The 15174-nt window shown below is 37.3% G+C and overlaps 1 protein-coding gene across 7 annotated transcripts in view; it reads right to left on the bottom strand.

Moving 5' to 3' along the window:
* Nucleotides 1–2341: 2341 nt before the first annotated feature.
* NUBPL (NUBP iron-sulfur cluster assembly factor, mitochondrial) overlaps nt 2342–15174 on the bottom strand; it is a 331583-nt gene continuing 318750 nt past the window's right edge. For all 7 annotated transcript variants that reach the window (XM_063651519.1, XM_063651518.1, XM_054448311.2 and 4 more), the window contains 2 exons: nt 13363–13445; nt 2342–4450 (listed from right to left, as the gene is read on the bottom strand). In XM_063651519.1, the coding sequence (XP_063507589.1) occupies nt 4388–4450; nt 13363–13445 (146 nt within the window). In that variant the 3' untranslated portion in view covers nt 2342–4387. The remainder of the gene's footprint in view (nt 4451–13362; nt 13446–15174) is intronic.

Raw genomic sequence — 15174 nt, 5'->3', positions numbered from 1 at the left:
GATCACAAGGTCAAGAGATCAAGACCTTCCTGGCCAACATGGTGAAACTCCGTTTCTACTAAAAAATACAAAAATTAGCTGGGCGTGGTGGCGCATGCCTGTAGTCCCAGCTACTCAGGAGGCTGAGGCAGGAGAACCACTTGAATCCAGGAGGCAGGGGTTGCAGTAAGCCAAGATCGCGCCACTGTACTCCAGCCTGGCGACAGTGAGACTCCATCTCAAAAAATAAAAAACAAAAAAAGTCTTCAAATCAGGTGGTGTAAGTTCCTAAACCGTAATCTTTTTTTGTTCAAAATAATTTGGCTATTCTGGACACTCTCTAGTTCCATGAAAATGTTAGAATCAAGTTGTCAATTTCAATAAGAGTCTTGTTCGATTTTGACAGAAATTACATTGGATATAGATCAGTTTGGGGAGAATAGATATTTTAAACATGTTGAGTCTTCCAAACCTTGAACATGGTATGTCTCACCACCTAAATGTTTTCTTTGATTTCTTCATTAGTGTTTTGTAGTTGTCAGAATAACAGATCTTTTACATATCTTATTATATTTACATGTAAATATTTCATGGTTTTTTGGGTGCTATAAATCAAACTTTTTTCATTCAATTTCTAATTGTTTATTGCTAGTATACAGAAATAAAATTGGTTTTGTATGTCGATCTTGCATACTGCATCTCTGCTAAATCCATTTATTAGTTCTAGTTGCTTTTTTGTATATTATTTGGAATGTTCTCCATAGACAATCAATTTGTCTGTGAACAGAGATGGTTTTATTTCTTCCTTTCTAATCTATATGCCTTTATTTCTTTTTCTATTGCACTAGGAAAGACTTTAGGTATTATAATGAATAAAATGGTGAGCTTGGACAGCCTTGCAGTGGGTCTTTCACCATTAGCAATGATGTTAGTTGTAGTTCTTTGTGGATGCCTTTTATTAGGTTGAAAAAGTTGTTTTCTATTTCTAGTTTGTTAATTCTTATGGCAAATGAATGTTCAGTTTTGTTATATGCTTGGTCTATACCTATTCAAATAAACATGCTTTCTTTCTTTAGTCTGTTTTGCTTTACTGTTTCTCCTTGAATCTGCCATACATTGATTGATGTTCAAATGTTGAGCCAACCCTGCATTCCCAGGAAAATGACCTCATAGTCATATGTATTATCCTTTTTATATACTGTTGGATTCAATTAAGTAAGATTTGTTGAAGAATTTTGTGTCTATGTTTATGCAGAACATTTGTCTGTATTCTTCTTTTCTTGTATTGTCTTTGTCTTTGGTTTGCATATTAGGGTAATGCTGGCTTCACAAAATGAGTTGGAAAGTGCCCCCTCTATTTTCTGGTAAAGTTTGTGTAGAACTGGTATTATTCCTTCATTCAATGTTGGGTAGATTTTGACAGTAAAGGCATCTGGGGCTAGAGTTTTCTTTGTTGGTTCTTAACACAAATTATATTTTTAAAAGTAATTTACGACTACTCAGTCATAAATTATATTAAAGGAATATATCTGTTCCTTAAGTGAGCTTTGGTAGTTTCTTTCAAAGCATTTGTCTATTTCATCTAAGTCTTCAATTTAATGGGCATAAAGTTGTTTGTAATCTTTCTTATTGTCCTTTTTATGTCTGTAATAATGTCTCCTTTTCATTTCTGATTTGTTGATTTATGTCATCTTTCTTTCTCTCTTTTCTTAATAAGCCTGGCTAAAGGTTTGCCAATTTTGTTCATCTTTTCAAAATATCAGTCTTTTAATTACACTCTATTGAGATGTGAAGAATGGAAAATAAATATCACTCCTTAACAAACAGGCAAACTACCTGTACTTCAGTCTACCTTTGGAGTTGGCAGCAAAATTTTAGAATAAGCTTAGTTCTTCTTTTATAGCTACTGTTCCTTCCTCCATGTCTAAACCTGCATATATACTCCAACCGCCATTTGTTTCAGTAGACTTCCTTGAAGCATCTGCAGACAACAGTCAAATGAAGGAGGAGAAGAGGGCAGGGAATTTTATATGTGAATCTTCTCTTGGTCATGTATTTATGAGTAAAGACTATCTTTCCCATTTCCCCATGATACGTACTAAATGATGACATACAACTTTCAGTCATCCTTTTTCTGGATAAAGTTGAGTTTGGTTTAAGTATTTTTTGTATTCACAAGTGCTCAGTGATCATCTATATTTTCTTCTTCCTCAACAGACAATAAATACACAAAGAATATCTGAAACTTTAAGTCATTACTTCCTTCTCAGAGTGATATGATTACAGTGTGTCCACAAATAATTTTATTCATGATATTAATTAGTATAATTTGGTCCAGTAAATTTCAGTTCAGATATAGCAGTTTGTGTTTTTTTAACTTTTATTTTTATTTTGAGATAATTGTAGATTTACATGCAGTTGAAAGAAATAATACAGAGATTCCATGTGCCCTTCACCCAATTTCCCCCAGTGGTAACATCTTGCAAAACTATAGCACAATATCACAACTGGAATATTGACATTGATAGTTGTGATATAGAATATTTCCATCATCACAAGGATCCCTCATGTTTCTCACAGCCACACCCAATTCTCTCCCATCCTCACCCCCTCCTTAACACAGCCACCACTAATCTGTTCTCCATTTCTATAATTATGTCACTTCAAGAACGTTATATAAATGGAATCTTTTGGTACAAAACCTTTTTAAATTGGCTTTTTTCACTCAGCATAATTCTCTGGAATTATAAGTTGCTGCCTGTACCCATAGTTTGTTCTTTTTTATTGCTGAGTAGTACTCATGGTATGAATGTACCATGGTTTGTTTAATCATTTACCCAATGAAGAAAATCTGGGTTGTTTTTGGTTATTACACATAAAGTTGCAATAAACATCAATGTACGTGTTTTTGTGTGAAAACATGCTTACAATAATGTGAAACTCTATGCCTAATTTTCTGGTTGACAACTGTAGAGCAACAGATGTCAAGGCATTTGCCAAAAATGACAGACCACTTCTTTATAAATGCGAATTAACTAATGGCTCACACTTATCAGTACTTGCAGCTTTAAAACTATCTGCTACCTGACTTTGAAAAGTCATTGACTCTATCTCTTTGAGCTTCAATTAGACAAGATAAATGTTTTTCAAAATGTATTATTTGAAATGTGAACTTCATGAAATGCTCTGAGAAAGGAGGAGGGGTGGATTTCATGGCCAAAAAAACTTTGAGGAAATGCTAAATATTGTATCTCCCCCAACTTTTTTTTTTTTTTTTTTTTTTTTTTGAGATGGAGTCACACTCCGTCAACCAGGCTGGAGTGCAGTGGTACAATCTCCACTCACTGCAACCTCAGCCTCCCGGGTTGAAACGATTCTCCTGCCTCAGCCTCCTGAGTAGCTGGGATTACAGGCGTATGCCACCATGCCCAGCTAATTTTTGTATTTTTAGTAGAGACGGGGTTTCACCATGTTGGTCAGGCTGGCCTTGAACTCCTGACCTCATGATCCACCCACCTCAACCTCCCAAAGTGCTGGGATTACAGGCGTGAGCCACCGTGCCTAGCCACCCCACCTTTTTTTAATTAACAAAAGCACATTGGTGTACAAAAAGATGAATCTAATATCGAATTACTCAAGTTCAAATCCAAGCTCCGTCACTTGCTAGATACAGTAACCCTCAGCAAGACACTCAAGGTTGAGTGCCTTCAAATTATATCTCAAATTACTTATCTGTAAAATGGAGATAATAGTACCCACTCACACAAATGGAAGAACAATTATAATTAACTTGTTAAATATTAGCTATTATTCTTACTGCCATGATTAGCAGAATCATCATCAGGATCATCATGGTCTTATTAAAAATACATATGTTCAGGCTCCACTCCTGGAGACTGAGATTCATTAAGTCTGGGGTATGGTGTGATCCAGATGAAGAAGCAGAGGTTCATATTAAGAACATATCCAAGATAGTACTAAAGACAGGATGCAAAGACAGTCCAAATTGCCTGGTGGGGAGGCATAATACTTATGCCCATACACAGATTTAGTATATCATTTAAATTACTAACTTTGTGGTCCTGCAAGAAGTATACAGTTCTCTCCCAAAATGGACTTGTAACATCATAAACTCATCATTTCTAAATGGGGAATTCAATAAAATAAAATGCAGTTCTTTGCAGGTGGTACACACCAGCTTTCAAAAAATTCCTAAATATAGCAGTTAACATTGATACATGAAAGTTTTGTGAATCTTAGCTTAGCAAATCAGATCTGAAGACATTCTTTCCTTAGAAATAAAACAGTTATGATTTCTATTATTTCTGTAGGTTCCATCACCACATTGCTGATTTCCAAAGGTCCTCTTAATGTCAGTACCAGGCAAATTTCCAGGACACTTGGGGAATCATTCTGAAGGTGATGGCAATCTTCTTACCACTTCCACAGCAATCCTCAAGTAAGCTTTGGCCTGGAAAAGAACAAACTTATTTGTTCTGTATTTCTCTTCAGCAGACACTGAATGACTCATCAACTGTTTGTCACAGAGGCCCACTGTTTTGATAGTAAAAAGGCTGAGTGAGATGAGGAAATTCAGTATTGAGAAGATAGTGCTGTATACACTGCAGGCAGCACAAGGAAGAAAGAATTTTAGATTATTTGGAGGGTAATTATTTGGAAGCTGACTCTGAAATAATATTTAATACCAGAAATTACTGTTTTTCAAATTCTAATTCTGGTGTCAGCAAACTAGCAACCCAGTCTAGTTGCAGAGAAATCACACCTTTTTGCTCTGAAAAATTGATATCTTGAGTGAGAGACTGCCAAAATTTCTTTAGCATAAGAGCTGTTAGTCATTTTAAGGAGGACTATTTATTACCATGCTACAGTTTATCTTAGGAAAGCATTTTCTTCATCTCCCCAAGAATGGTGTGCAACACCAGCACCAAGCACCTATAGGCTCTTTCACCTGGTAAATTTTGGATATCATGCAAAAAATCCTGGTTCCATTGTTAAACTCTTTATGTCTGGGATCCCAGTGTCATGGGACACTAAGAGCAGCTCTTAAGCCACAGGTAGTGGGCCACAAGCTAACCTAATGCCTGCATGGTAATGATATTTGCATTTTAAGAGTTCCTTTAAATAAATGTAATGCAAAATTACTTATATCCTCTACCTTATTCATAAAAAGTAACTGTAGAACACAATAGTAAAATTTTCTAAAACCATTAATTTCTACATTGATAATTGATATGTATGGTTTGGCTGTGTCCCCACCCAAATCTCATCTTGAATTGTAACTCCCACAATTCCCATGTGTTGTGGAAGGAACCCAGTAGGAGGTGACTGAATCATGAGGTGGGTCTTTCCCATGCTGGTCTTGTGATAATAAGTCTCATGAGATCTGATAGCTTTAAAAACAGGAGTCTCTCTGCACAAGCTCTCTTTTGCCTGCCACCATCCACGTAAGACATGACTTGCTCCTCCTTGCCTTTCACCTTCCTCCATGATTGTGAGGCCTCCGTAGCCACATGGAACTGTAAGTCCAATAAACCTCTTTCTTTTGTAAACTGCCCAGTCTCTGGTATGTCTTTATCAGCAGTGTGAAAACAAACTATTACAGTAAATTGGTACCAGTAGAGTGTGGCGTCGCTGAAAAGATACCTGAAAATGTGGAAGTGACTTTGGAACTGCGTAACAGGCAGCAGTTGGAACAGTTTGGAGGGCTCAGAAGAAGACAGGAAAATGTAGGAAAGTTTGGAATTTCCCAGAGACTTGAGTGGCTTTGACAAAAATGCTGATAGTGATATGAACCACAAGGTCCAGGCTGAGATGGTCTCAGATGGAGATGAGGAAGTTGTTGGGAACTGAAACAAAGGTGACTCTTGTTATGTTTTATCAAAGGGACTGGTGGCATTTTGTCCCTGCCCTAGAGATTTGTGGAACTTTGAATTTGAGAGAGACGATTTAGGGTACCTGGCAGAAGAAACTTCTAAGCAGCAAAGCATTCAAGAGGTGACTTGGGTGCTGTTAAAGGCATTCAGTTTTATAAGGGAAGCAGAGCATAAAGGTTCAGAAAATTTGCAGCCTGACACTGTGATAGGAATAGAAAATCCCATTTCCTGAGGAGAAATTCAAGCCTGCTGCAGAAATTTGCGTAAGTAACTAGGAGCCGAATGTTAATTCCCAAGACAACGGGGAAAACGTCTCCAGGGCACGTCAGAGGTCTTCATGGCAGCCTCTCCCATCACAGGTCTGGAGGCCTAGGAGGAAAATATAATTTTTGTGGGCTGGGCCCAGGGTCCCTGTGTTGTGTGCAGACTAGGGACTTGGTGCCCTGCTTCTCAGCTACTCCAGCCATGGCTGAAAGGGGCCAATGAAGAGCTCAGGCCATGGCTTCAGAGGGTGCAGCAAGCCTCAAGCCTTGGCAGTTTCCACATGGTGTTGAGCCTGTGGGTGCAGAGAAATCAAGAATTGAGGTTTGGGAACCTCCACCTAGATTTCAGATGTATGGAAATACCTGGATGCCCAGGCAGAAGTTTGCTGTAGGGGCAAGGTCCTTACGAAGAACTTCTGCTAGGGCAATGCAGAAGAGAAATGTGGGGTCAGAGCCCCCACACAGAGTCCCTACTGGGGCACCACCTAGTGGAGTTGTGAGAAGACAGTCACCATCCTCCAGACCCCGCAATGGTAGATCCACTGACAACTTGTACCGTGTGCCTAAAAAAGCTGCAGAAACTCAACGCCAAACCACGAAGGCAGCCGGGAGGTAGGCTATACCCTGCAAAACTACAGGGGCGAAGCTGCCCAAGACTATGGGAACCCACCTGTTGCATCAGCGTGACCTAGATGTGAGACATAGAGTCAAAGGAGATAATTTTGGAGCTTTAAGATTTGACTGTTCCACCAGATTTCAGACTTGCATGGGGCCTGTAGCCCCTTTGTTTTGGCCAATTTCTCCCATTTAGAACAGCTGTATTTACCCAATGCCTGTACCCCCATTGTATCTAGGAAGTAACTAGCTTGCTTTTCATTTTACAGGCTCATAGGCAGAAGGGACTTGCCTTGTCTCAGATGAGACTTTGGACTGTGGACATTTGAGTTAATGCTGAAATGAGTTAAGACTTTCAGGGACTGTTAGGAAGGCATGATTGGGTTTGAAATGTGAGGACATGTGATTTGGGAGGGTCTGGGGTGGAATGATATGGTTTGGCTGTGTCCCCACTCAAATCTCATCTTGGAATTGTAACTCCCACAATTCCCATGTGTCGTGGGAAAAACCCGGTGGGAGGTGATCGAATTATGGGGTGGGTCTTTCCCGTGCTGTTCTCATAATAGTGAATCTCATGAGATCTGATAGCTTAAAAAAAATGGGAGTCTACCTGCACAAGCTCTCTTTTTGCCTGCCACCATCCATGTAAGACATGACTTGTTCCTCCTTGCCATTCACCTTCCTCCATGATTGTGAGACCTCCCTAGCCACAGGGAACTGTAAGTCCAATAAACCTCTTTCTTTTGTAAACTGCCCAGTCTCTGGTATGTCTTTATCAGCAGTGTGAAAACAAACTAATAAAATAATATACTCACAGTTATATATTTATATACAACTAATGAAAATAGCTAAGATTTACTGAGTACTTAATATTTGCCAAGTGTTATTTATCTTCACAGTTACTCTGGGGGTAAATTCTATCATTATCCCAACTTTACAGATAAAGAAACATCCAGAAAGGTAAATAATTTTGTCGAAAACATTATAGCTAGTAGGAGATGAGCTGGGCTTTGAACCTCAGCTGACCAATTCCCAGACTCTGCACAGTAAAAAGAGATGTTTGTGGTCTATTTGCCCTGACTTGATGAAGTGCTTTAAAAGTGTTTCCATGTCTTCATTTTTAAAGACTATGCTTGAGCCCTAACATCTAAATCATGATTTATTTTACCAGAAAAGTATTAAAAGTCCTTTTAAGAGAGTCCTTTAAAAAAAACTCTAAAAACATGAATAAGGCTTTAAATGCTTTTATTGAGTACCTACTATACCAAGTACTTCATGTAAATAATCTCACTTAGACGCGTAAAACAAGCATCATCAGCTCAACTTGGATGATGAAACCAGGAGTTATTTGCTCAAGGTCATGAAGTCAGGCTGGAAAACCTTCAAACCTGGGTCCAACTGACTCTAACATACAGCTTTTTCCACTACACACATGTTAAACAGTAAACCCAAATACAAGTAATTATAATCATAAAGCATAGTCTAAAAATGGGTTCTTCTCTGCTGTAGTTAATAGAAACAATAGTTTTTGTTTATAAATAGAAATAACATCTACTTACAAAGAAAGGTTTCTCTCAAATCAAATGTGCTGATTTTCACCCATACATCTTTATAAATACCTTTTATCTCCTAGTAGCTTTTCTAGGTACTTAAGCCTAATATTTTGTGATGAAAATTTAAAGTTCACTAAAGCAAGATGAGACAAGACCATCATTCTGTAATCTTTTAGTATTTATCTACATTAAATTAGAGACATAAACCTATCAGAATACAAAAAATACTGAATGATTCCAGAACAATCAAATTGGCTACATTTAACCTTTCCTTTTTAATGGACTATCTCCAAACTTTGACAAAGTAATAGATTGTCAGTTGCTGAGAAACCACCGAAAGTGCTTAGTTTAACAGTTTCAATTTTTCAAAAACTGTTGAGGCTAAATTTTTTAGCCAGTGCAGTATTATTTCAACAAATATATTTTGGTTCGTATTGCATGCAAGGCATCGTGTTGGGAAATCTGTGGTATGTAATGATATAAAAGAGGGGCAGAACAGTTCACTGGTGAAGAGTTGGGGCCTTGAAGTCAGACAGCCATGGTTTAGAATCTTGGCTTTATTACTTACCAGCTGTGAGGCTTTGGGCAAGTCACTCAACCCTTCTAGGCTCAGTTTCCATATCTGTAAACTAGTTATAATAATTATATCTAGCTCAAAGCATTTTCAGAGTATTAAGTGAGAATATGGCATGTGAATTATTGGCACAGAGGAAGCATATAATAAATATTTGTAGCTGCTGTTATTATCATTATAGTCTCAAGAAATTTACAATCTCATTGAAGAGCTCACATGAACATGTCCTTTGGGCACTGTTCCCACCTGAGGAATAATTAAATCAAATCTTTCTTTTGTTTAATCCATAACTAGCAAAAAAGTAACACACACACATATCATATGTAAAGGACATAACTGAGATAACTCAAACTATTAATACTCTCTTCTTTCATCACCTCTACACAGACTAACCCTTTTCTCCTATTCAAGATCTTTTTGTTAGGTCATCTAGAGGCACAGATAATACAGTTGGACCCTACTGTCTGCTATGCCATTAACTAGCAACAGGGAATGAATGGTAACCAAAGTGCACACAGGTCTTTTCCTTTGTTTTCATTTTTAAATATTTGAAGTCCTAATTTATCATACATAGTCATTTCATATTAAGATTGTGAGGCGATAATTTAGAAATTATAAGAAAATAAAGTTCCCACTAACATTTGAAAGTCTTTACCAGGAATATCTTATAGCACATCTTTCTGTAGCTAATATTCTTACTTGATAAAAAGGATAAAACCACAACGTTTATCAGCTAATCACAGGTCCATTCCTTGTATTCTGGTCTTAATCAAGAGCAGAAGGTAGTTTTAACTGCATCAACAATATTAATCATACCAGCATGCAGGAATGCTATTGAATTTAGGGATTCTGAATTCTAAATATCGCCTTCTCACCCCTCCTCTATTGTTTTCTCTGGCTACTTTACACTACTCACATTTGGAGTCTTACTTGCCTTTCCTAAGCAGTGTACATGTGCAGAAGGTTTTGCCCATTGTCTGAGCAAGCAGCAGACTATTAGTACTTTTTAATTGGTACTAACAGCTCTTCCAACATTTCCAATGATGTCTTAAATTCACCACAATTCATATCTTTAAATTAATCACTACCTTTTTAGTGTTTGCCTCTTCTGAAAGTTAAATGTTACTGGGAGAGTTAAATCCTCAATGTGTAATTCTAAAGGATTTTGTGGGCAGAGAATAAGAGCCCGAACACCTGGTGCTGGGAGGATGGAGTGATAGAAAATGGAGAAGGTAGAGTAAGAAGGAAGACAAAAAGCTAACGATTAAACATTTACTGATTTATAATTGTGCCTATGAGTCAACTCCTAAAAGTAAACAATAAGAAGTATCAGTCTAGGCCAGGTGTGGTGGCTCATGTCTGTAATTCCAGCACTTTGGGAGGCCAAGGCAGGTGAATCTCCTGAGCTCAGGAGTTTGACACCAGCCTGGGCAACATGGTGAAACCCCATCTCTACCAAAAACACAAAAAATTAGCTGGATGTGGTGGTGTGAACCTGTGGTCCCAGCTACTTGGGAGGATGAGGTGGGAGGATTGCTTGAGCCTAAAAGGAGAGGCTGCAGTGAGCCAAGATCGTGTCACTGCACTCCAACCTGGGTGACAGAGTAAGATCCTGTCTCAAAAAAAAAAAAGTATCAGTGTAAAGTGGAAAATTAACAAATAAGATTATAGGTTTTGTCCCATTAACTTCTGCAGAAGTTTTATCACGTTGGCAAATAAACACTTCCTTCATTCTTTAAATGAAGACATGCAGGCAGAATAGGCATTAAGCTTCCATGAAAACAACAGAATCTGGTGAGAGTGTTGTGACTAGTTTCTAAGAGCACATTTCTATTTGAGTTCACGGGGGAAAGGGAAGGAGGCTTTCAGGAGGCAAGATTCATCACAAGACTAACTGGAGGATTCTGATCCTAGGCCTCAATCACAGCTTCTTAGTGTCTAGGAGTTAATGTCTTTGATGCTGAAGCTGGGAATTCTTCTCTCACGATTCAAATTCTGCTACCCTGATTTTTTTTTTTTTTTTACAGAGTTTTGCTCTTTTTGCCCAGGCTGGAGTGCCATGGCGTGACCTCGGCTCACTGCAACCTCCGCCTCCCAGCTTCAAGTGATTCTCCTGCCTCAGCCTCCCAAGTAGCCAGGATTAGAGGTGTGTGCCACCATGCCCAGCTAATTTTTGTATTTTGCCAGAGACGGCATTTCACCACGTTGGCCAGGTTGGTCTCAAACTTCTGACCTCGTGATCCACCCTCCTCAGCCTCCCAAAGTGCTGGGATTACAGGCGTGAGCCACCGCGCAGGGCCTACTTGATTTTTAAGTAACATCAAAGAGTGATATTTACTTGATACCATGTCAAGGACACTAAGTGGACTCAGCTCTTTAGCAAAGGGAAGAGGAGAGACATTTAGTGTCATGACATCTTATACAGGCAGTTTCAGAAGGTAAATACAGTTGTATTCTACTTGGCATTTTTCAAAGTATTTTCATATTATTATTTCATTTATTCTTTCTCATCTTCCTCATTATGACATCAATTTATAGATGGAGAGAAAGGTTCAGAGAGGTTAGAAAACTTGCTTTAGGTCACACATAGAAAGTGGCAAACTTGATACCCCATGATGACTCAGATTTAATGCTTTTCCTGCCATGCAGAGATCCCCTTCGAGAATCTAACAAAGCTATTTAGAGTATTAAATCGTATTATCTTTGGATGGTGGCTATATGTTCTCCGTTATATTACATTCCTCTAACTTCAATGAAATGTTTCTTACTTCTGGAGGATTTCAAAGAAAAAATAATGAACAGGTGAAAAAAATAATAAAAATCTAAGCTCTTAATTGAAATGCAGTAGTAAGTAATTATTCTTATTCATTAGGAATCACTGTGAAATGTCTTTATAGTCTGTTCTCAGGAGGCACTTAAAAGAGTGTAGTTAAAACAAAAAACCCTCAATTTTCAAAGAACTTTTTCATATATTGCATAAAGTACAGCTATGGTAGTTGGGATTGGCAAACTTTAATTATGAAGATGATAAAGGATTATGGTCTTTTGCTTATCTGAAAAACTGTTGAGAAAGACTGAAAAGGAAATTTAACATTTAATACACCTAAAAGGCAGAGAAGAGAAAAACAATGTAACTGTTAAACTGTATCTACTTAGAGATCATATCGCCAGCAAAACAATCAACTACACCATAGCTGCTGACCCTTAAGAAAAGGAAAGGACCTCTAAACGCAGGAAACAGATCACTCAAAATGAATATACTTTACTTATCCAAGATTCCTGTTCATTTACTCTTACTTTACAGCTCTAACCAAACTTGGCTCTTTTATTTTCCAATTCACAGAATATTAAAGGAAGCAAACTAGAATATAAAGAGCAGCAGTTATGTTTGGAAAAAATACCAGTACTGTAAAGCTATACCCATTAGTTAAGGAAAAGAAAAAAAAAAAAAAAGAAAAACTATTAGAAAATTGACTGGGACTATTCAACAAAGGAACAACATCCGAACTGATGTGCCAGATGATGATTCAGTTTCCAAGTTAAATAGCAAGTGTTTTTTAGGAAAGAAAAAATATGAATGATTAATTTTATTTCTATTTTTAAAAATATTAAAATATTTTATACTTAAAGATTTTATGTGGCAGTAATTTTGAAAATCTATCAACTATATCTCCAATGATGTTGGCTAACGAAACACTACGGGTCTTTTCACCTCACCTTCCCAGTTATATTTATTAAAATAAATGCAATGAAAATTTCATCTCTAGGCTGGGCATGGTGGCTCATGCCTATAATCTCAGCACTTTGGGAGGCCAAGATGGGAGGATAACTTGAGTCCAGGAGTTCGAGACCAACCTGGGCAACATAGTGAGACTCTGTCTCCATAAAAAAAAAAAAAATTAGCAGGGCATGGTGGTGTGCACCTGTGGTCCTAGCTACTCGGGAGGGGGAGGCTGAGATGGGAAGATTGCTTGAGCATGGGAAGTCAAGGCTGCAGTGAGCTGGGATTGCACAACTGTACTCCAGCCTGGGTGACAGAGAAAAACCCTGTCTGAAAAAAAAGTAAAGAAAAAAAAAATCCCACCTCTAATAGTTTACACAATTGCCTTATATCCAATTCAGTACTTTCTTGCATTAGGCTTCCTTCTCCAATCAGCTGAACTTCTAATACTGAAATATAATAATCTTGGGCAGTTAGATATTGCTAGCCAGCAACATAAGAATTTTACAAACTCTATTTTCATGAGAAAACTGGTTGGGTGATGATTCTCTGTAGGTAAACTTGTTTAGCTGATAATTTAGAGCCAGCACTGGAAGCTTACTGTACATAATAGTAACTTAAAGATGTTTTGGACAAGTTAAATAATCCTTGTTTAAATATATATGCACTGCAAATATATAGGCTTAATCTTCCCAACTTTCTTTCTATATTTCAAAAAATATATAAAAAGAAATAAAAATATGTATCCAAAAATGGAACTTACCTCATCACTTTCAGGCTGTGAAAACACAATTGGCTGGCCTGTATCTGAAGCTTCCCTTATATTAAGGTGTAAGGGAATGTCTCCTAAAAGAGCCCAGCAGACATCCATTAGAATCAGAAAAGTTTATATAGGCATTTCGAATCTCACTATTTGAACTATGGAAAGAAACAAAATCGGAACTAAATTGATTCAAATTGACTATCTTCTAATTGCTAAATCTTTGAAAAAGAAATTTCAAATGGAATTACAAACAAAATACCCTATTTTAGAGTAGTACAGTGATTGTATATGTTTATATAGGAAAGCTCTGTGGTACCCCATCAAGGGATGAGGCCTCTGATTTATTCTTTGCTGGAAGTCTCCAAGCAAGCAATGGCTTGGAAGACATTTGCAAATGATTTCTCCCATTAATATCTTATATAGACACATCATGCCACCTAATAAGAGGAAACTGAAGAGAAAAATATGGGGAGGCAAAGTAGTCCAAAAAAAAGTACAACAAAATAACCTTCCTGATGTTGGCAAATGGAATGAGCTCAAAGGACTGGTCAAAAGTAGGCCAGACCTGTTATCTCAACTATCTGTCTCTTTATCAGACAGAATTATTTTTCTCTTATTATTTACTAACCTACGTAGCACCATATATAACTTGTGAGCTTGGTGAGATCTCAGCAAGTATATGATAAGAACCTCCAAAATACAGACTGAGATGGGAGAGGTGTGTTTTCTTGAGGACATATTACTATCAGGCAGTGGAATTTAGGAGCTGACCTAAATTCTGACCCCTCATCCAATATACTCTTTCCAGCACACTATCACAAACGAAGTCTATCAAGACTGAGATTTAAAGTGCAGTGAGTGGGGTCTTAAGTAGAAAAGTTGACTTGCCATGGTACTTAGTGTTCTCAGAACCACTCCAAATCCATGCAAAGGTTATTAAAACATACACACGTGTATGTGGTGTTTTATTAAAATAAGTCATTTAGCACCATGTCAGGCAACTTAAACAATGAAGTATATGTTATAAAAATATTACAATATATACTATGAAGTACATGGAAAAGGAAATGTTATTTGATGATCCTCTTGTCAAATGATGTGATCTTAAACTATAAGTCTTTCCTCAATATCCAACAGCCAAATGACAAATACATGATATTTCAGTAGCCATTTAAGGATTAGCTTTTCATTAAATTTGATTCCTATTCTCTAGATCAACTTTGGACTACAGGAAACTGTCACAGGAGCAGGCAGAAAAAAATGTTACAGAAAATGCTTAGAAATGAAGTTTTTTTCCTCTCAATTTATGAACTGTCATTCTAGTAAAGAATCATAAATGATTTCTTTTCTACTGCAGAAATGGAAGGTAAAAGAGTAAAACCTCCTCCTTTATATAGCCATCTATTGACATCATTTCTGCTCTCCAGATACAATCCTACCTACAGACACAGAAGATTAGACCAAGAAGGGGAAAAATCTTGTTAAAAATAGGTGCATAGTAAGAATGGTAATGGGCTAATGGTTGTATCTAGACACGAATTTTTAAAAAGTAAAAGTGAGTGAGGAGCAGTCTGAGCCTGAGAAGTATTTTTAAGGTGCTAAGTCTGAAAGAAATGAGGAAACATTTCAGACATATAATAGGTTAAAGAGTTTTCAGTGAGATGGTCTGAGACCTTAACTACTACGCATAAACTGTCCCTGTAGGTAAATATAGATAAGGTTCTGAAGAGCTATCATGCCAAATAATCATTTAAAACATGACCCACTGAATTAAGAGTCTGCCAGGGAGTCAGTAAAGGACAAATAAGGGTT

This window comes from Pongo pygmaeus, chromosome 15 (assembly GCF_028885625.2).
Source record: "Pongo pygmaeus isolate AG05252 chromosome 15, NHGRI_mPonPyg2-v2.0_pri, whole genome shotgun sequence".
Classification (NCBI taxonomy): Eukaryota; Metazoa; Chordata; class Mammalia; order Primates; family Hominidae; genus Pongo; species Pongo pygmaeus.
The sequence above is the reverse complement of the archived record's forward strand: the minus strand, read 5'-3'. Positions and strand labels throughout refer to the sequence as shown.